The 20,591-nt window shown below is 67.7% G+C and overlaps 1 protein-coding gene across 2 annotated transcripts in view; it reads right to left on the bottom strand.

Moving 5' to 3' along the window:
• Positions 1-19,583, bottom strand: part of PFKL (phosphofructokinase, liver type) — a 31,038-nt gene extending 11,455 nt beyond the window's left edge. Inside the window, exons 1-12 of one of the 2 annotated variants that reach the window (XM_059064782.2) lie at positions 19,406-19,583; positions 14,155-14,228; positions 11,148-11,225; positions 8,598-8,787; positions 7,771-7,936; positions 7,118-7,162; positions 6,811-6,919; positions 4,826-4,921; positions 3,556-3,648; positions 2,011-2,136; positions 900-964; positions 210-273 (exon numbers count right to left, since the gene is read on the bottom strand). In XM_059064782.2, coding sequence (XP_058920765.1) covers positions 210-273; positions 900-964; positions 2,011-2,136; positions 3,556-3,648; positions 4,826-4,921; positions 6,811-6,919; positions 7,118-7,162; positions 7,771-7,936; positions 8,598-8,787; positions 11,148-11,225; positions 14,155-14,228; positions 19,406-19,490 — 1,191 coding nt within the window. In that variant the 5' untranslated portion in view covers positions 19,491-19,583. The remainder of the gene's footprint in view (positions 1-209; positions 274-899; positions 965-2,010; positions 2,137-3,555; positions 3,649-4,825; positions 4,922-6,810; positions 6,920-7,117; positions 7,163-7,770; positions 7,937-8,597; positions 8,788-11,147; positions 11,226-14,154; positions 14,229-19,405) is intronic. The other variant, XM_067035223.1, reaches the window with a different exon arrangement.
• Between the last annotated feature and the right edge of the window lie 1,008 nt (positions 19,584-20,591).

Here is a 20,591-nt window from a genome sequence, read left to right as displayed (position 1 = left end):
CCGTTTGATAAGCAACGGGCCAGCGTGATCCCCAGGCCTGTCTGGGACCTGCTGGTCAAGCAGAGGCCAGGTCTGGTCCTCTCAGCTCACAGCTCAGACCCCAGACAGGAGGGAGGGTCCCGGCTCCGCGCTCCCTGGGCGGGGTGGCAGGGCAGGCGGGAGGAGGCCGAGGGCACAGCCAGGTGTGAGCTCTGCGGCTCGCCCCTCACCTTCTCCTTGGAGACCTTCTGGTGCGCTAGCAGCTTGTAAATGTTCCAGTTGTTCTCAAAGCTCCTGGAAAGGAAGCGGGTCACGCATGGCGCAGCCCACAGCCAGACAGCTCAGCGCAGCACGGGGCCGGCAGCACGGCCTCAGAGGAGCCGGACGCGGGTGCAGCCCACCTCCCCACCCTTGTCGTCACGGACCCTGGCGCCATCGCCGGGCGGCAGAGACCCCCACGGACACGCGATCCCAAAGCGTGCCCCGCTCCGCAAAGCGAGCGCCCGCCTTCAGCCTGCGAGCTCTCGGCGGCTCCGCGGCCGGGCGGGAAGCGCGGCCACGGGAACCACGGGAAGCAGACCTGCGGGGCCGGCTGACCTGGCCCCTCCGGGCCTGCCTCACTGCTGCCTTCTGTAGCTTCCCCTCCCCCTTCCCAGGTGCCCTCCCTGTGCTGTGTCCCCCCCCCATCCCCCCAGCGCCCTGCAGGCCCCGCCAGCCCCGCGGGGCGCACCCACAGCGCCTGCCTACTTCTCAGCCGCTGTCGGGCCCTGTCCCTCCTACACGATGCCCCAGGAGGGAGGGTCTCAGCGCCACCTCTGCAGGTGGGCACGTCCCCGCGCTGGGGGGCGGCCGCGTGCGAGCCACTCGGAGGCTGCTGCGGGCCCCGCTGAGCAGACAGCTGCCCAACACCAGGCCCTCACCTGCCTCGGAGCTGGATGGCCTCTTCAAACCTCTTCTCATCCATGGCCTTCTGTACCTCCTTGGTCTTAAAGAAAACAAGACGCACAGGCGGGAGACGGAGGCCTGGCACGTGCGTCTGAGCCCAGCGCGGGGGGCGTGTCCCAGACCCGCCGGGCAGCTGTCACTGCCGGAATCGAGAGGGCTGAGGGGCCGAGGGGACCCCACCTGGCCTGCCAGGTCCTCCCCTCCCTGGAAGGGGCACCCGGGCCTCGCTCCTTCTCAGCCCCGGGAAGGGGGTGGGGGGGCAGCCAGGGCCTAAGAACGAAGGGTGAGGCTGCTCTGGCCCCCAGACCCGCCACCCACTGGCGACCAGCCTGCCTGAAAGCGAGGCCCCGGGGAGGTCGCCGCAGGAGAATCTTCCAGGAGAAGCGCCAGGGAGGCCCCTCTCCCACGCCAGCCCACCTCCCCTGGGCAGGCCCCACTCTGCCCCCAGCTGCAGGGCCCCCCAAACCTACCGAGCCCCCCACCCCAGTGTCCCCACAGCCAGCCTCTCGGCCTCTCTCTGCTCCCCACTCCCCGCTCCCGTGGTCCCTGCTCCGACCACACGAGGTGTCCCGGTGGCTCTGGCCACCCGCTCCCCCTCCCCCTCCCACCCCGCCCAGTTTGCGAAGCCAGTTTGTCCCAGGCCACTGGCTCTGGGAAGCTAAGTGTCCTGGGCTCCCCTCAGCTACCCACGGGCTCCCCAGCTCCCACACCTGTCTCGGGCTCGTCTTACCTTGAGGGTGTGCGCACACCGCCCTCCCCCACCTGGAGGGCTGCGGGCCTCGGATACCCGGAGGCCCGCTGGGGGGCTCAGCGACACACTTGGAAGGGGGCCACAACAGAAGGTGCAATGCACCTGCCCCCCGCCCCGTGTAACACGCGTGGAGGAACAGCAGGGCTCCAAGGGGGCCGGGGGTGCCGGGGGGCCTTGCAGCAGGCCCGCTGGCTGGGCCCTGAGAGGCCCGGAAGGACAGGCAGCTCCGGGGTCGTGGCGGGAGGGGGGCACGGCAGAGCCCAGCAGGGCACGAGCGCCCCAGGCACCTCCCCGGGGAGCCCCCACGCCGGCGCCCCGGGCAGGCGGGTGCTCACCATCTGCACGCACTCCATGAGGGGCAGCCGCACCGACTGGTTCCCGGAGAGGCTGACCACGCAGGCCGGCGTGTCGGGCGTGGCCTCCAGCAGTGCCATCACCGCCTCCATGCCCATCTTGCTGCTCTGAGCGGAGAGGGGGCAGGCGGGGCTCAGGCAGGCGCAGCCGGCACGGAGCCGGCCCCACGCCACGCACACGCCCTCGGCTCTCAGAGCCGCACACGCACGCACGCACACGCACACGCTAGAAGCTTCTGGAGCGAGCGACGCTGTTTATTCTAGAAACGGTGACTTAGCATGTCCACGTTTCACAGCAGCCCTCCAGCACCGTTTCACCGGGTCGTAGCCGGCCCTGCCGGGAGGCCGTGGCCCCTGCACCCTGGGGTTGCGGCGGCGGGGCCAGGGCCGGACCGCGGTTTCCGGAGTTCTCTCCACTACGACGAGGTTTCTCGCTTGGGGCTCCTTTGTCACAGCTGTCCTGGTGTGTGTGCAAACTTGGGCATGGGCCGGTGGGCCGGACCAGCTAAAACAGGTCCAGACCGCCCTCCATGGAGACAAATCACAAACAGGGGTCCCGCCACGGCCAACGGGGGCAGACAGGCGCGCCAGAGACCAAGGCCCGCGGCTCAGCTCGGTGAGACAGCGGCGTCCCCCGCCTCCGCCGCGCCCCTGGCCTCCCACGCCGGTCAGGTGTGTGTCAGGAACAGCCCGGGAGAAAGCTCCCGTGGCCGCCGCTCTCCTGTAACCCACTGTGTGCAGGTGTCGCCCTGCAGGACCTGGGCTCGGGGGCCAGCACTACGCTGTGCCCCTGGCGCCCCTCTGGCGCCGACCCAGGCCGGCGGTGTCTCCACCGTGGGCAGATCCAGCAGGTGAGCCCGTTCTCCTGCCACCGGCTGAGACCCCGGGCACATACGCTGGCACTCGACAGCCCCTTCTGTGCGCCAGGCCTGGTGGAGGGCCAGCGCTTGACCCCCCGTCCCGAGCGCGCCCCTGGGGCCAGACGCCCTCTGAGGTCAGTGTCCCCACCGCTCTGTGTGGGACGGGGACGCACTGAGGCCTCCTGGGAGAGGTTCGGTCCAGCGGCTCCCCGGGCCTGTGCCGGTCACCCGGCCTCACCGAGCACAGCGGCCCCGGCACAGCTCCGGCCAGCCCTGCAGTCTCCAGCCCCCAGCCCCGGTGACCGGCGCCTCACAGGCGGGCGCTTCACCACCTCGCGGCCTCCCTGGCCCCGGGCCCTGCCCCCGGGGGGCTGCGGCGTGACTCCCACCCTGCAGAGGGTGAGGTGCGACCGGCAGTGATCAGGATCCGGCACCCAGGCCACGGGCCCGACTCGGAACCACCGGACCTCGACCTGCTGCTCACCCCGCCCTCCTCTCCCGAGGTCCTGCCAGAGCCGTCGCCAGGGGGGCGCGGCCTAGGCTGCCAGGCCGTGGTCTCCCCCGCAAGCACCAGCGGCAGCGAAAAAGTGCTCACGCACACCCGCGCGCGCACACCCACCACGCCACCCGCGCAGCGCCCCCAGCACCAGGGTGACGCCCCACCTACCAGGACGCGGTCGAAGGCCGAGGGGGTCCCTCCCCTCTGCACGTGGCCCAGCACGGTCACACGTGTGTCAAAGCCCAGCCTCTGGACCACTAGCTGCTCGTGGGGACAGAGAGGGGGTCCCTGAGTTTGTCGCTCTACCCCACCGCCCCACCACCCCGAGGCCCCCGCCCTCTCCCCTCCCCCTCCCACCCGCCTCAGGGATCTCAGGGTGTTGGCTCCCCAGGCGCCTCACAGAGCCAGCCCAGGGTTCACGCCGACAGCCCGAGCGTGTGTGCGTGTGCTCGTGTCTGTGTGGGTGTGTGTTTCCATGTGAGTGTGTGCGCGTGTGCTCGTGTGTGTGGGGCGTGTGCTTCCATGCGAGCGTGTGGGCGTGTGCTCGTGTGTGTGGGTTTCCATGTGAGTGTGTGTGCTCGTGTGTATGTGGGTGTGTTTCCATGTGAGCGTGTGGGCGTGTGCTCGTGTGTGTGGGGTGTGTGTGCTTCCACGCGAGCATGTGCGCGTGTGCTCGTGTGGGGGGGGGGCGTGTACTTCCATGCGAGCGTGTGGGCGTGTGCTCGTGTGTGTGGGGGGCATGTGCTTCCACGCGAGCGTGTGGGCGTGTGCTCGTGTGTGGGGGGGGCGTGTGCTTCCACGCGAGCGTGTGCGCATGTGCTCCCACACGTGCTGGCGGCAGGAGCTCATCACGGTCTCCAGCCCCTGTGGGTCGGGCCTCGCCAGGTACCGTGGCGGGAAGCACAGCACACAGGCAGCAGAGGGGCCGGCTCCCAGCAGCGCCTGGCTGGGAATTCAGGACAGGGTGGGCGACCAAAGTGAGGGGCACGGAGGCTCCCGGGGGCTGTGCCCCACTGGGGGGCGGGGCCCCGGGCCGAACCCGGCAGGTGGGGGCCGCTCACAGGGACGAAGGAGTCCCCCAGAGCTGTTCTGCTGTGAGTCTGGCACTGGATATAGTCAGTGGGCCCCCCCGTCACTGGGACACTGCTGGGGGGCTGGACGGGGCCCCTAGGATGGGGGGTGATCTGAACGAAGACTCGAACCCAGAGGGTGGGGGGTTCCCAGCAGGTGGGAGCCACACCTCAGCCTCAGAGGGGCCAGGGCTTCTCAGGGGTCCTGGCCGCACCCACCCCACATCTGGCAATCGTTAGGGACAAGAAAGCTCCCTCTAGGAGCCGCGGGTGGGGCCCCAGCAAGAGCACTTGGCGACTGGAGATAAAGGGGACCCCCTCCCCAAGGCCCCGCCCACCCCACGTGACCCAGGGCCCCTCCCACTCACGTCCTTCACGTAGCGGGATGAGATGGGCTTCCCGTTGCGGTCGATGGCGCCCTCGGCGATGATGATGATGTTCAGGCGGGACCCCCGGCTCCGAGTCTGGGTCAGAGACGCGGCAGGGCTCAGCCGCCAGCCTGCAGACGCCTGCCCCAGACACGGCCGCGGCCCGCAAGCCCTCCCCGGGGTCCACGCCGCGGGGCTCGTGCGGGCGACGGGTGGGCTGCCCCTCCTCGGGGCAGAGGCTGGGGCACCGGAGGACTCCTCCTCCCCTCCCGCTCCCCGGACCGAGGGAAGATTCCCTCCCTCAGCTGGCGAGGGACGAATTAGCGTCACTGCACTGCTGCAAAGGCCAAGATCTTTGGGGATCTGAATGTACGTTTCGCTTATTTATTTCCTCGGCAAGAGTTTGTGGGATTCCCTCTGATCCACCAGCCTCAGATGTTTGCCCCACAGCACCCGAAGAGACTTCGAGAGAAAGACAGGGTCAGAGCAGCTCCTGCAAGACCCGGGTACAGAGCGGCAGGGGAGGCAGGAGTGGAGGGCTGCCTGGAGGAGGTGGGGGTGGCACAGGGAAGCGAGACAGCCGGAAGAGCCCACACCTCCCTCAGCCTCACTCGCTGCAGCCCAGGAGGTGGGCAGGGCAGGGGGTGACACCTGCACGTAACAGGTGGGGAAACTGAAGCTCAGGGAACCCCGGGGCGGGGTGGGGCGAGGGCCTGACACAGAGCAGGAAAGAACCAGGATGTGAGGCCAGGCCTGAGCCCAGGCCACTTCCAGGAAGAACCAGCCCCAAGTTCTCAGCGAGCAGGCCAAGGCCGAGGTCAGCCAGAGACCATCACCCCCAGAGCCCCCCTCTACCCAGGCGAGGCCACAGGGCCACCTGGGGGTGCAAGGACTCCACCCAAGGAGAGGACAGAGGTCTCTGGCCAGCTTCACTGCCAGGCTCAGCTCGGCCTACCCTTGTCTTCACTGGGGAAGGTTCCAGAAGCCAGGCATGACCCTCGGCCCCTCCCACTGCCCTGGGCAGGGGTACAAAACCCTGGGGTGTGAGTGGGAGGTGGGGAGAGCAGCATCCGGCAGCGGACGGGAGTGTTGCCACCACCTCGGTCACATGGGGACAGGGACTCTCCAGAGCCAGCCCCGGGCCGCCCGCCTCTCCCTCAGGAAACACAGGGCCTGGCACTGACCTCCCAGGACAACAGAACAAAAGGCCCGGCCCCGGGCAGCCTCCACACTCATCCTGCCCTTGGGCCAGGATGCAGAGGACACCGGGGGTAGACACGGCCCGTCAGGGCCCCCGACTGGGCCAGAGGGTGACCTTGGGTGCACAGTCTCAGGGGCTCCCGTGCCTTGACCCTGAATCCAGACCACAGCCCTCGAGTGCCCCCGACCCCTGCTCTGAAGGCACCTCTCCCCGCCGTCACAGCCCTCCCGTCCACCACTGGCCTAGCCACGGGGCCAGCCTATCCTAGCTGGGGGGCCTCGGGGATGCCCAGGGCAGAGGACCTGCCTGTTCTGCGCCAGAGCCCCCCGACCCCATCTTGAAGGGCCTGGAGAGCCGCGTTCCAGGCACCCCGTCTCAGGCACCCCTGCTCATCTCTCCCGGATGAGGCCTCAGCCCTCCGTCTGCTCCCGCCTCCACAGCCTCTTCTGCTGGAGCCACTGCCCCAGGTTCCCGTCCACCCGTCTACACGAAGCCACCTCCCCGTGCCCAGGCCAGCACTGACCACGCAGAGCCGCGCCCGGGGCAGTGGTGAGTGTCCGCCCCGGGCCCCTCTGCGCTCCGGGGCAGCCCCCGGGTGTGCCCACCGCATTGGCACCGAAGCCCTCCCCACTGCGGCGCCGCCGCCCCCGGGGGGGATGCTTGCAGGTGCTTGTTGAACCAGAGGGAAGTGAACCGACCGAAGCTGGCCACGTGACCCCAGGGACGCTCTCGTGGGGGCACGGGCCACGCAGCTCACGTCAGGGACCCTGGGAGAAGACCTCACCTCACCCAGCCGCTCACACATGAAGTTCTCCCAGCCGTCCTCGGGCGGCGCCTCAGGGATGAACAACCAGTCGGCGCCCGAGGCCAGGGCGGACACCAGGGCCAGGTACCTGGAGGTGCGGGAGTGGGAGGGGCTGCAGCAGGTGGGCCCGGTCCCTGGGTCACAGGGGAGGTACGGCTCTGAGCGGCCCCCGGCCCCCCTGTCAGGGCTCCCCACTCCCCGGCTCTCACACCCACGGTGTCACGTGAGCACCTGCCACGTGCCCCGGAGCCCCAGGCCCCCCCGGCTGACCCGGCGGCCCCCTTACCCGCAGTGTCGCCCCATCACCTCCAGCACGAAGGTCCTCTGGTGGCTGTGGACACGGAAAGGGCAGAGGCTATCGGTGCAAAGTCCCCCTGAGCGGAGCCGAGCCACGAAGCCTGGCCTCTCGTGCCACACCACCCATGGCCCCAGCTCTGCCAAGGGCGTGCCCAGGAGAGACAGGACGCGGGAGCGGCCCGAGGACAGACGGCCCTTGTCATTCCCAGGGCGGCCGAGGGCCACCTCTGTCTCGGGCTCACGGCCAGCTTCACGCTGGTTTTCACTGATCTTTGCTCCTGAGGCTGAAGGCCATTCGCCCTGCTGGGGCCTGGCCGTCACTAGCCAGCAGCCCGAGGAGCCCCCGTGGGGTGCACCGTTGCCCCGGGGCCGTAGGAGACCTGTCAGAGCCACGGCCCACCTAGGGCTCGGGACAACCTGGCAGGGTGGGGGCCAGACCCCCAAGCTCCTCTACTCACCCCACCATAAGTCTCCCCCCACCTGGGGGCTGGGGGCGGCCAGCACAGGCTCCTAGGGAAGGAGTTACGCCGACAAGCCATTGACCGCGCAGAAGGGCAGCCTCAGCCCCTCGCCGGCAGAGGGGGGTCCCAAGCCCGCCTGCCTGGTGGCCTGGCTGGGCGGGGTGCCGCGGGCCTCGCGCACCTCTGGGCGGTGGTGGTGATGGCGTCGATGACCTCCGTGATGCGGTGCAGGGCCGAGTCCGTGCCGATGGTCATGTCGGTGCCGCAGAAGTCGTTGTCAATGGAACCCACCAGCCCGGCGATGCTCAGGTGCGAATAGGTCTGAGCCGTGCTCTGCGAGATCTTGCCTGGGAAGGAGGAGCCCAGCCCAGGTGCAGCCGCGCCGGCCCCACCCGGCCCCTTGGCCACAGCACGGGGCCCCGGCCCCGATCCCCACCCCCTCCCCCAGCCCGCCCGGCAGCACAGCCTGGTCAGGTCCCCAGGTCCCCAGGTCCCGCAGCGGGGTCCTGGGGCCGGGTGGCAGTGGCTGAACCGCTGATTACAGACTTGTCACCCTCTGGGAGACGTCCAGGGGAGCCCTGGAGAGTGCAGCCCTCACTTCCGGGTCCCCCACGAGCGGCACGGGACCCACGACGCTCCAACAGGTCACTTTCCGACCGCTGGCCCCCCAGGACTCTGCGTCTTACGTTACCAAGTTTTCACTATCACGCTTCTGCAAACTGTGCCAAGTCCGTCACCCACGTCGGGGAATGAATCACTCACAGCGCAGGTGAGTCAGCCTGGGAACCGCCATCCAGCACCCGGAGGACAGCACTGCCTGCGGGTCCCTGACGTGGGGTGTTCCCCACAGGCCTCACTACCGGCCAAACCCGGGCCCCTGGCTCCTGGAGCCACCCGGGGCCCGCCTGATCTCGGGCCAGGCCCCCCGCTCCCGGCCAACAGCCGAGCAGCATCTCGCTTCCTCCGGAGCTGCCTGTTCCCGGCCCCAGTGCTCCGCCGCCGACCCACCTTCGCTCACCAGCTCCTCCAGCAGGCCGCCCCACTCGCCGCGGAAGATGTTGGCGCCCGTGAGGCTGCCGTCCCCGCCGATGACACACAGATTGGTGATGCCACGCTGCACCAGGTTGTAGGCGGCCGCCCGGCGCCCCTCCCGCGTGGTGAAGGCCTTGCAGCGGGCGCTGCCGATGACGGTGCCGCCCTGCGCGGAGGAGGGGCAGCCTGGGCCGACGGGGCACCGGAGGGACCCGGGTACGGGGCGGGGGCGGCCTGGGAGGCCCCGAGGAACGGAGGGCCGGGTCCGGGGGCCCCTCGGAAGCCTGCGCGGGTGTCTGCCTGCCGCCCCTCCCCGGACTTTCTCCTCTCGTACAAGGACAGGACTGTCCCCCGTCAGGCTCGGGGAGCTCGACAGGTAAGGGACGAGCAGGCCCTGAGGTCGGCAAGGCGTGCACACACGCACACGTGCACGTACTCTGGCCCGCACGGCGGGGCACCGACGCAGGGACGTGCCTGGGCAGCCCAGGCGTCGTCCGCGTGCCCCCCCCCCCCGAGCGGCTCGGCCCCGGCCCCGGCTCCCCCGACCCCGCCCACAGGCAGCACTGCGGCCCCTGCACTCGGCCAGCTGGCGGGGACAACATGCTGCTCCCCAGACCACCGAGAGCGCCGGGCTGGGCCCCGGGCCCCAGGCCGCACGGAAAACGCAAGCCAGAGCCGGCCCCGGCCCAGCCCGGCCTCCCCCTGCGCCCCTCCCCGCCGCCCCCGCGCTCCACGCCCCTCACCCGCCTCCAAACGAACACCAGCCCGGCCCCACGTCCTCACCGGCCCACCCCTCATGTAGCTTCGCACCCCAGCTAACCCTTGGCCTAAAGCTCCCCCCCCGGGCGGTCTCTCAGGACGGAGGCCACAGCCACCCTCAGACACGGGGTCAGAGTAGAGCAACGGCTGGATACAGGCCTGAGGCGGGTGGCCGCCCTCCCCGGACCCCTGGTGTGGAGGACGAGGTACCCAGGCCGCAGCCCCGCCCATGACGGGGTCGGGGAGCACCGCACCAGAGCAGGAGGGCACGGGGTGGGGGGCTCTGATGAAGCCCAAGAACGGGGCTTGTCCGTGCCCCGCTGGACCAGCGAGGGCTCAACAAACGGGCCTGTCCCCGTGAGCGCCTGGAGAGCGCGGTCCCTTGGGGACGTCCACCCAGGGCAGGAGGGGTGGGTGGCACTGCAGGAGTGGCTGTGCCTGGCTGACCCAGGGTCCGGGCCCGTCGCCCACTGCTCCGCTGACCCACACAAAGCACGTGACGACGACAGGCCTCTTAAATAAGCAGGTATCAGCTGGTGCTCTAGGACACACAGGTGACAGGTGCCCCACAGCGGTCCCTGCTCTGCGGGAGGACTAGGGTCTCCCTACAGAGACCTGGTTCAAAGACCCCCGCTCCTAGGAACCCCCGGCCCCAGCGACGTGCTCGGCGCCCCACCCTCAGTCAGCAGGATGGCGAAGGGGAAGGCGGGGGAGGCGCAGAGAGGCCACTGAGGCCACGCACGCCTCTTCCGGGGCGTCCTCTCCCCCAGAGCCCGCAGCCGGAAGCTGAGACATCCCCACGACCTCCCACTCCCGCGTCCCCAAGGCGGTCGGACGACAGTCAGCCGGGAGCCGAGCCCCTGCGGGGTGGCGTGTACGCCTGCGTGCCTGTGTGTCTGTCTCTGTGTGTGTCTGGTGTGTGCGCCTGTGTATCCCTGTGTGTATCCACCTGTGTGCCTGTGTGTCTCTATGTCCTCTGTGTATCTGTGTCTGATGTATGCACCTGTGTATCCCTCTGTGTGTCTCTGTGTGTGCCTGTGTGTCTCTACGTGTGTGTCTCTATGTCCTCTGGGTGTCTCTGTGTGTGTCTGATGTGTGCACCTGTGTATCCCTGTGTGTGCCTGTGTGTCTCTACGTGTGTGTCTCTGTGTCCTCTGGGTGTCTCTGTGTGTGTCTGATGTGTGCACCTGTGTATCCCTCTGTGTGTCTCTGTGTGTGTCTGATGTGTGCACCTGTGTATCCCTGTGTGTATCCACCTGTGTGCCTGTGTGTCTCTATGTGTGTGTCTCTGTGTCCTCTGTGTATCTCTGTGTGTCTGGTGTATGCACCTGTGTATCCCTCTGTGTGTCTCTACGTGTGTGTCTCTGTGTCCTCTGTGTGCGCCTGTGTATCCCTGTGTGTATCCACCTGTGTCCCTGTGTGTCTCTACGTGTGTGTCTCTGTGTCCTCTGGGTGTCTCTGTGTGTGTCTGATGTGTGCACCTGTGTATCCCTGTGTGTATCCACCTGTGTGCCTGTGTGTCTCTACGTGTGTGTCTCCGTGTCCTCTGTGTATCTCTGTATGTCTGGTGTATGCGCCTGTGTATCCCTCTGTGTGTGCCTGTGTGTCTCTACGTGTGTGTCTCTGTGTCCTCTGTGTGTCTCTGTGCGTCTGGTGTGTGTGGTGTTTGCGCCTGCACATCCCTCCGTGCGTCCCTCTGCGTGCCCGCGTGCGTGTGTGTCCCCGGTGCGCACGTGTGCTCAAGGCGGAAAGGGCCGCGGGCCTCACCAGCTGGATGATGTTGGAGACGCTGAGCCAGTTGGCCGGCCTGATGTTCTCGCCCCCGTCCACGAGGCCCTCGTAGCCCTGAAAGCGAGGGGACAAGCATGAGACGGGCGCCCACGGCGGCAGGACACGTGGAACCGCCAAAAGCCCACCTGGCAGGAAGTGGGCCCAGGGGTCCTGAGCGCGGAGGCCCCTCCCCGCCAGGGCCTCGGGGGTGCCAGGGGAGAGGCCGGGGTGCCCAGACGCCTCCCCAGGCACCATCGGTGGGGCGCGCAGGGCAGCGCGTTACACACAGAGCACGACCTGATCGGCAGCGCTCCTGTCGCAGGCAGCGCCCGTCGCAGGCAGCCCTGGGATGCGTGCCCACGAGCCGCAGCCGGGTCACCGTGCCCAGGTCAGAACCAGCCCAGCGCCCAGCCGGCCCTCCGCCTTCCAGGACCCTCCCTGCCAGAGACGCCTGCTGCCCTGCCTCCCAGGGGTGCCCGTCAGACGTGGAAATGACAGCACAGCGTCCCCTCTGCATCCGGCCTCTTTTGCGAGGCCCCACGAGGTCACGTGCGGCTGTGTCTGCGCTCGCTGCCGTGCGGGAGTCCCCTGCACACGCCCACCGTTTATGACCTGTCCACCGCTGAGGGGACATCCCGGACGGATCCGGCTTGGGGCTATTGGAAATACGCTCCGTATCTCCCGGGAAAGGACTCCCGGGTCACTGGGTGTGCGAGCAGCCCCCGGCAGCGCTGCCACACGGCACCCACAGGCTCCTGTGGCCCCCTCGCCCATCAGCAACGCGGCCAGGGCCTGAGAGCGCCCCACGCCCAGCGCCGGGCCGTGCTGGCCTCCATCCCGGAGGCTGTACGTGGTCTCTGCAGGGCTTCTGCCCCGCGTTTCCCCGATGACGCCTGCTGCTTCGGGCATGACGTAAGCCGCAGGCCACCTGGACAGCCTCTGCGGGGGGCGGGGCCGTTCCAGGGTCTTGCTTATTCCTGCTCTCGCGTGGCCAACCCCTTCTTAGTAGCAGGAGCTCTTTACACAGCCTGGAGAGAGGACACGCGCTTTCACAGGCGGTGAAAAGACGAGGCACCGGAGAGCCGAAATGTGCAGGGCCACCTCCTCGGTGCAGCCCTCCCAGCCCCGCCAACGAAGCAGCCACGAGCCGCCGCTCCTGCCTGGGGTTCCACTCTGCGACCCGCCTCCTCCGTTCCCACACCTGTCATTAGAGCAGCCGGGGCCTGCAGGGTCCTGGGCAGCAGGGCCTGGGGGCGGGCGGGGCAAATGCTCCCACGCCTGGGAATAGAGGGGGAAGCAGCTCGGGGAGAAGGTCCTCAGGGCCACAGGACGAGACCCCCCCATCTAAGGGATCGTCAAGCTACCTTCCCCAGCTCAGGCCAGGCCTGGCCCCCTCTCGCCCCCTCTCGCTCCAGGGTCAGGAATTTGGCCACTAGGACACACCCCACCCCGCCCCCACCCCCTCCCCACAGAGAAGCAGGAAAATAACCTGAAAGCGCACAGACACTGTCCAGAGCAAAAGCAGCGACAAAAGAGGCAGCCCTGGGTCTGCAGAACCCCAGCGTGGCGCCGGCCTCGCCGCAGCCGCACGGTGCTCCCGGCTCAAAGTCTCACAGACACAGCCCTCCTTTCCCGGCCTGGGAACCTTCTGGAGTGTCTTTGCATACCTCCATCCACTCTGTGTCACCTCTCCCCTCCCCACTCCTCTGCCTTCTCCACTCCCACCTGCCTGGGCACCCAGGCAGCCTCAGAACTGGCCGCAGGCCCAGGGAACTCCCAGCAGCCGTCCTTGTGGCAGCTCTGAGCCCACAGGTGCAGTTTGCGCCGTCAGGTGAACAAAGCAGCCCCATTCATTGAGCCCTTCGCGGCGCCTTAACTCTCAGTGTTGCATTAGCTTTTTGCCCTAACATCCCCACTTCGTAGAAGAAGAAACCGAGGGTCAGGGAGATGAAGGGATGCCCCTGGCACGTGTGTACAACCTCCAGGAGCCGGGCCTTGGACCCACCCCGCCCTGACTGGAGACCACTTGTTCGCAAAGCTAGGCCACGCCCTGAAGAATCGCACCCTGTCCTTCAGGAGGTTCTAGACCATTATCAGGGCATGGGTTCCACCTGCCCAGCTCCTGAGGCCACAGGCCCCTGAGACTCTGAGGAGATGTGCTCCCGAAACATGACCTAAGGCTTTGCAGGGTCCTGGCCGTCCAAGCCTGGTCTGAGGGTCTGGACTCTGCAGGAGGGAGGGGCCTGCAGAACTGCCCGCCCATCTGTTCATTCAGATATAACAGCATACAGACAAGGTGGGGGAGGAAGGGCCTGAGCTGGACCAGAGTAAAGGGACAGGGGTGCGGACACACCCAAGGTAGGAGGAGGGAAGCTCTGGGGACCAGGTTGGGATTCGCTACATTTTAGCAAACAGTGAGAACAAAGTAACACAGTGGGAGAAAACTCCAGGACACGTGTGTGTGTGTGTGTGTGTGTGTGTGTGTGTGTGTGTAACACAGTGGGAGAGAACTCCAGGACGTGTGTGTGTGTGTGTGTGTGATAGAGAGAGAGAGAGAGAGAGAGAGAGAGACAGAGAGAGAGAGAGAGAGAGAGAGAGAGAGAGAGAGAGAGAGAGAGAGAGAGAGAGAGAGGGTCTGCCCCAAATCTGAAATAGGGATTTGGGGGTATAGGAATTGGGGGGATAAAGCGGAGGGCGCACCGGCTTTAGCCAGAACGAAACAGAACAATGATTCTCTGCTGCTCTGCGTCAGGAGGCCGCTTACTGCCGTCACTAGGGCAGTTCGGGCTCGGGTGAGGGGACGAGGGTACAGGAGGGCTGGGCGTTGGAGGGCGGGTGGGGCTGAAGTCCCGGCCTCGCCTCCCAGGAGAACAGCAGCTTCACGCCCTCCTCTCTCTCGGGGACGCGCCCACCCGTGAGCGCCCAGGCTGAGGGCGGGGACGCCCCATCCACACCGCGGGGCCCGGCAGCCCCACCCCATCCGCCGTCCTCCCGCCCCCCTTACCTCGTAGATGAGGAAGACTTTGGCTCCCACGTAAATGCCCATGCGCGTCACGGCTCGGACGGCAGCATTCATGCCTGCGAAGGGGTCAGGGAGACGCCCGTCAGTGGAGACGCGGAGTGTGGCACCCTGGACCGTCCCTCCCACATGTCGGGGGCGCCGAGCCAGGACCCCGAGTCCAGCACGGGGTGAGCCCCCCGCATCGTGTCGGCTTCGCACTCGGAAATAAGCCGCCCCACAGTTAAACCGGGAAGGTCCCCCCCAGGGCCCGATTCCTCCTGCGCCCGGGGGCACAGGCAGCCGCAGACCTGCGACACCGCTTGCGGCCGCCCACGCTCTCCAGAGGCCTCTGCTGCTCAGCACAGCCCCTCCCCCTGGCCGCCAGGGCCCTGACGAGGGGGGGGGGGGATGGCAGCAGGTCGGGCACGTGGCCCCAAGATGCAAAGCGGGGCAGCGCCCGCATCCTCTGCTAGACTCCTGGGCCACCACCCTGGGGCGCAGCTTGGGGGGCACCCTGAGGTCGGTGCCTGCGGCCCTGGGGCCATGAGCCCCCTGCCCCTTGGCCTGGAGGGTGGGCTCCCTGAGACAGGAGAGGAGGACAGCACCCCCCCCCCCGTGTCAAGTTCTGGCTCCCGGGGGTCAGACGGCCCCAGTGCAGCTGGGTGGGCCGGCGCCCCTGCTCCCCAGCCTGCAAACGAACGCCGGGGCCACCAGGCTCAGCGGGTCACCGCTCTTCCCTGTCCCCCAGCCCTGGGACCCTCGCGGCCCCCACCCCCCGTCTACAGCAGCCACCTCGCAGTATAGGCTTCCTGGAAAGACGGACACTCGTGGGGCAGGACGAGGGGGCAGGAAATGCTCAGAAGAGCCAGAGGAACCTCAGTCCCTCTCCCTCGTGGTCAGTTCTGAGACTGAGACCCAGAGAAGGCAAAGGTGTCCCTGAGGTCCCTGCACGGGGTCAGAGGCACCCCGTCGCGTTCCTGAGGTCCCTCCGCGGGCGGCCGGGCCGCCGTGTCCCCAGGGTCTCGCACACAGCCAGGCTCACAAGGCACAACCTGAAGAAACCCCCGTGGGCAGCCCCACGACAGAGCCAAGCACCAGCGGGGGCCCCGCCCTGTCTGCGGGTGGGACGCAGGGGCTGCAGCTGCCGCGGGCCTGGACAGGGCCAGGTCAGGGGTCCCGTGCGGGCACCGGGGCGGCCCCAGCCTCCACGCCGACTGCCGCCTGGCTGGGGCCCAGGGACGGGCGAGGGGCGAAGGGTGAGGGCGCAGAGCCTGGAATCAGTGGCTGCAGGCAATCTGCCGCAAACCTTCTTGCCCGCCACAAAAGACGTCAGTGGTTCGATACAAAGGGGCGGGCAGGGCGGCCCCCCGCGTCCTCAGAGAGGAAGATGGTTGGCCAGTCACCTGCCCTGGGCTCCGGCCTCTGGCCCTGGGTCCGGAGGCCGGATCGCAGACGCGACCCATGCTTGGTCTGGCCCAGGACCACCCCCGCTCCCCGGCCTTCCTCCTGGCGCTCCGGGCCCAGAGCACACGTACATCCCGTGGTCTGTCCCTAAGCTGAACGCCTTTCCCTGGAGGGGGCGGGGCACCAGGAGCCCCGGCCCACCCCCGGGCCCTCTGAGCTGGTGGAGGGGCAGCGCCCGTCAGCTTGGGCGTCCTGCGGGAGCGCCGGCACCCCCGGGGCCCCTCGTAGCTCGTGTGGCCCACAGCGTGGCCCTGACGTGAAGACTCTCGGCCTTTACCGTACTGACACTCGTCTCACCCCGTCTCCAGCCCGGAAGGCAGGCCCAGGGGCAGCAGGTAGCTCCCGGAGGACCATGGAGGGCCATATGGCATATGGCGCCTCAGGAAGAGCCCAGCGGGCAGAGCTACCCCAGTGCGGGCTCCCGGCACCGGCTCCCGGGAAACCAGCCCACTGTCGCTGTCCCCACGTTGCAGACGAGAAACCGAGGTCCCAGAGGGAAGGCAGGGGAGCTGCTGGAACCCCGGCAGGTGAGGGCGGTGCCAGGATGTACCCCGGACCCTCCTTGGGCTCGGCAAGCTGCCCTGTCCCCAGCCGGCAGCCGAGGCTCCTGCTGTCTGACGTCCAGAGCCAGGGATTCCCGGGGCAGAGGTGCCCGGATGTCACGGCTGGCAGAGCACAGAGGCCAGAAGGGCCCACAGGCCCAACACTCACAGCTGACACACCGGCCTTTAGCAAAGGAACCCCATTTCTAAAGAAATCATAAAAGCCTCACGTCCCCAAAACGAGTGGACGTAGGGTTTCAGCGGCTGAAGTTAGGGGTAGGAGCCCAGAGAGTGTACCCCCCACACACACACCCAGACAGCCGGGCTGCCCCAGGAACCGGATCCGAAGGGCTGACAGCCCTGTTGCCTGAGGTCGGGGGCCTCGAGCTGCAAAGCTCCCGCCCTGCCTGCCCTCGCTGGCCGGCCCTCGCTGGCGGGGGGGCAGGGCAGGGGCAAGGAGGGAGCTGAGACAGCTGCAAAGCTGCCTCCCCGGCCCCCAGCAGGCCCTGGGTCCCGCAGAAGCATTCGGCCGCCTCTGGGGCCTCGGGCAGCCCAGGCTTTCCACCCTCAGGTATCCGCCTCCCCGGCTGCCCTCGCTCCCCGGTGAGGCCACCTTGGGCTCGCCGCAGGCTCAGGGTCCAAGCCCCACCCGTTGGCAACAGGAAGGAAGCCAGCAGTTGCGGATGGGGTGCTGGGAGGGGCGGGGGCAGTGGCTGGAGCCCCAGGGACTGCAAAGGGCTCCAGGCTTAGGGCCCTGTGCTCAGCCTCCTCGAGGAGAACAGATGACCGGATTACAGGAAAACTCCTCAACCTTAGAATGGAATTGTGCCAGCTACCATGGATACGGAGGCCTGAGGGCGTGGGTTTCCCTGCAAACCTCACTGTAAGCTGCCTTCCTGAAAAAGGGCCTTTTAAATCGCCCTTTAATTTGCTTTTCTTCCTCAAAATAAACCCAGGGTGGCAGCCACAAGCCCCACAGGGTCGGAGGAAACTGAGGCCCCAGGGACGTGCTCGGGTCAAGTCAGAGAGCTGGTCAAGGCCGGCCCCACCCGGACAGGGTCTGCCCGCTCCCCCGCCGCCCGCTGCCTCGAGGCTGGCTGGTTTCCACTCACTCCAGCAAATGCAGACTTGAGCCTCGGGGAGGCAAGTGCAGGTCGGGGTGGGTGCCCGTTCTCCACGACAGCTGTCAGCCCCGCGCCCACCCGTGAGGGCACGCGGGGAGGGCCCGCCTGGCACCATCAGGTCCCTAGAGGTCGGCCTCTATTTGGAAGGCAGCGGGGACCCCTGAGGGCAAACCGAGAACCCACCGTCTGGAGCCAGCTCCCCGGAGCAGTGCCAGCGAGAGGGCGCAGGCCCGGCGCGGACGCCCACAGGCTGGCCTTCAGAACTTACAATACAGAAAGGCTCCCTGCCCCCCAGAGAGCCAGCTGGCCCTGGCATCTTCCCCCAGGCATCAGCCCGAGCCCTAAACTGGGGAAGCTTGCAGAGCCCTCCTCTCTCGCAGCCCCGATCAGAAAACCACGTTACAGCCAGGGGTCTGGGGAAGCGAGGACACAGCGCGAGGTGAGGCGGCCGGCGGTCGGGTCGGCCCGGCCGGCGGTGCGCTGACAGCCACACTCGTGGGTGTCCAGGAAGCACCGCCCGTTCCATGTGGGGCATTAGGGCCGGGCTGGCCAAGGGGAGACCCACAGGTCAGACGGGCTTTGCCCTCCGCTGGCCCACCGGCCCAGGCCGGCAGCCCCTCCCTCCCTGGCCCTGCAGCTGCCCCCACTAATCCCTCGTCCTGTTTAGTCTGTACCACTCACCGGCTCGGCTCCCCTGCCTAAACGCGCATTTATCTTTCCCAGCCCTCCCTCCAGTGCTGTTGTCTCCATGGTGCAGACGGGAGCCTGGGTGGAGACCCCTGTGCCTGCTAGAGCCGGGGAGCTGGGGCCTCGCAGAGGAGAGGCCTCTCTGGAGAGGCGGGCCCAGCCTCTCAGGAAGTGTCTGTCCCCCATAGACCAAGCCCTTCCCGTGGTCCAATCTCACAGGGCAATGCTTCCCCAAGCCCACTCTCCTCCCACCTGGCCCCGGCCCACTGGCCATGCCCTAAGAGGGAGCCGCCGCCGCTCAGCAACAGGCAAGCGCTCTGGCCACGCGGGGCTGCGGACGTGCAGCAGAGCACACTGTCCGCCCGCCAGACCAGGTCCGGAGGGCTCAGCCCAAACCCGCGCAGGCCGGGACGCAGACAGTGGCTGATGTCTCTGCCTTCCTGGGCTTGCCCTCTTGTGAAAGCCCCTTCCTCCTAGCTCTTCCCTGCTTCTGAGTGGGGAGCGGGGAGTCGGGGGCCTGAGACAGGGAGAGGAATCACATGTCTGGACTTTCCGATCTGGAAGGAGGCAGATCAGGCCCGGCTGTGCAGCCTGAGAGTGCCGGGCTAGGTTCCTTCCAGGCCTGCTTCCTGGGCTAATTAAGGTGTCTCCTGAGGTTCAAGGTGTGTGGTGTGGCCATGCGGCCAAGCCCGACAGGTGTGACACTGGCCATCCCAGGCCGGAGGCGCTGGAGAGCAGCAGTCAGGACGAGTCCAGGGCACCAGGACAGACCCCAGGAGCCGCACTCAGCTAGCTCTGCCAGGTCCCAGCTGCAGGACCCGGGGCAGGTCAGCAGGAAGGCCACCACCTTTGGCCTCCCCTGTACAAGGGGGGTGGGAACAGCTAAAGTGCAGCCCCGGGCTGCACTAAAGAAAATGCCCCAGAGCCGCCCTGGAGGCAGTGGTTTGGGAGAAGCACTGGGCCCCCAGGTCCTGTTTCAGAACTAGGAAGACCCGGGGCGCTGCGGGCCTGCGGGGACCTGCCCAGCTTTCATTGGCCTCCGCTCAGCTTGGCCTCCAGGAAGTGGGGCTTCTGACACGCGCCACCGGGAAGGGGTGCGGGGAGGGCCCGGGGGCGGCAGGAGCGGCGGCCGGCGAGGGCACCCCGTCCCGGCCACGGCCGGCCGGCCGCGCGGACACACCCCCGGCGGGCCGGGCGCAGAGGGCGCGGTGGGCGGCACGAACGCGGGCCCCGGGCGCGCGGGGGCGGGTCCAGGACGCGGACCGGGAAGGGGACCGGTCCTGGGAGGGGGAGGGGGAGGCGGGAGGCGCAGGCCAGGAGGAGGACCTGCTGACCGCGTGCCCCAGGTGCCGGCCGAGGGTGCGGGCGGGCCCCAGGGACCCGGGGACAGCAGAACCCCCGCCCGCCGGCGACCGGCCCCCGCGTGCCCGCGCCCACCTTGCGCATCGCCGCCGCTGGTCAGCACGCCGATGGCCTTGCCGGCCCCGGACATCCGCAGCTTCTCCAGATCCACGGTGGCCATGGTGGCGCCGACTCGTCCGCACTCGCTCTCCCGCCCCGCGCCGCCGCTGTCGCTGGCCCCGCCCCGCGCCCTGCGCTCCGCCCCGCGCCGTGTGAGGTCACCGCTGCCTACGCCGGGGCGGGACGATGTGCACCCGGCCCCCGGGCGGCGGATCTGGGCCTCCACCGGCCAGTGCCGGCCTTTTTGTTCAAGTTTCTAAGCCTGTTCAGTCTAACAAGGGGCGCGTTTATGGAGGGGGCGGGTCGCGGCCGCGTGGGTCTGTTAGTCACAACCTGCGGCAAAGCTGGTCAAGCACGGTGACCAGACCTGAGGGAAGGCCAGCCATTGCCAATCGCTGCCTGCCCGGCTTCCCGCAGGAATTTGTTATTCTAGGCGCCGGTCTGTTTCGACTTCGTTCATTGCAGGAGCCACGGAAGCTCTGACCCGATCGGGGCACCCCTGGTGATGGCCCTCCCACCCGGAGGGGGTGCATGATTAAGATGCGAAAAGAGTTAAGAGGGAAACCAGCCAGCATCCATCCATTCCTTTATCCCTTACTTCAGTAAATGTTTGCTGGACCCTTGGAAAACCTGCACACCAGGCATCGTGCGGGGTGGGCACCTGGGTCAGGACAGGGGGCTCTACCTTGGGTGGTCAGTGGGTCAGTCACTCGGAACCACGAAGCCCCTCCTCGGATCCAGGCCCCCCGAAAGGTGGGAATCCAGCCCAGTCACTGGACAGACTGGACCCTCGCCCTCAGGAGGACTGGTCGCTGGTGGGAGAGTCCCCATGAACCAAATTGGGGGCTTTGAGGAAAGGCCTCCATCGTGACAGGTCCCAAGACACCCAGTAGGAGGCTGGGGGTGGGGGTGGGTAACATTCTGTCTCTTTCTTTTTATTAATTAATTCATGTATTGATTTATCTGGCTGCACCGGGTCTTAGTTGCGGCACACGGGATCTTCATTGCAGTGTGCAGGATTTTTTTTTTAGTAACGGCATGAGGACTCTTAGTTGCGGCATGCGGGATCTATTTCCCTGACCAGGGATTGAACCCAGGCCCCATGCCTTGGGAGTGCGGAGTCCTAACTGCCGGACGGCCAGGGAAGTCCCGGTAGCATTCT

Source organism: Kogia breviceps, chromosome 5 (genome assembly GCF_026419965.1).
Source record: "Kogia breviceps isolate mKogBre1 chromosome 5, mKogBre1 haplotype 1, whole genome shotgun sequence".
Lineage (NCBI taxonomy): Eukaryota > Metazoa > Chordata > Mammalia > Artiodactyla > Physeteridae > Kogia > Kogia breviceps.
Note: the sequence above shows the minus strand (reverse complement) of the source record. Positions and strands in the feature narration are given on the sequence as shown.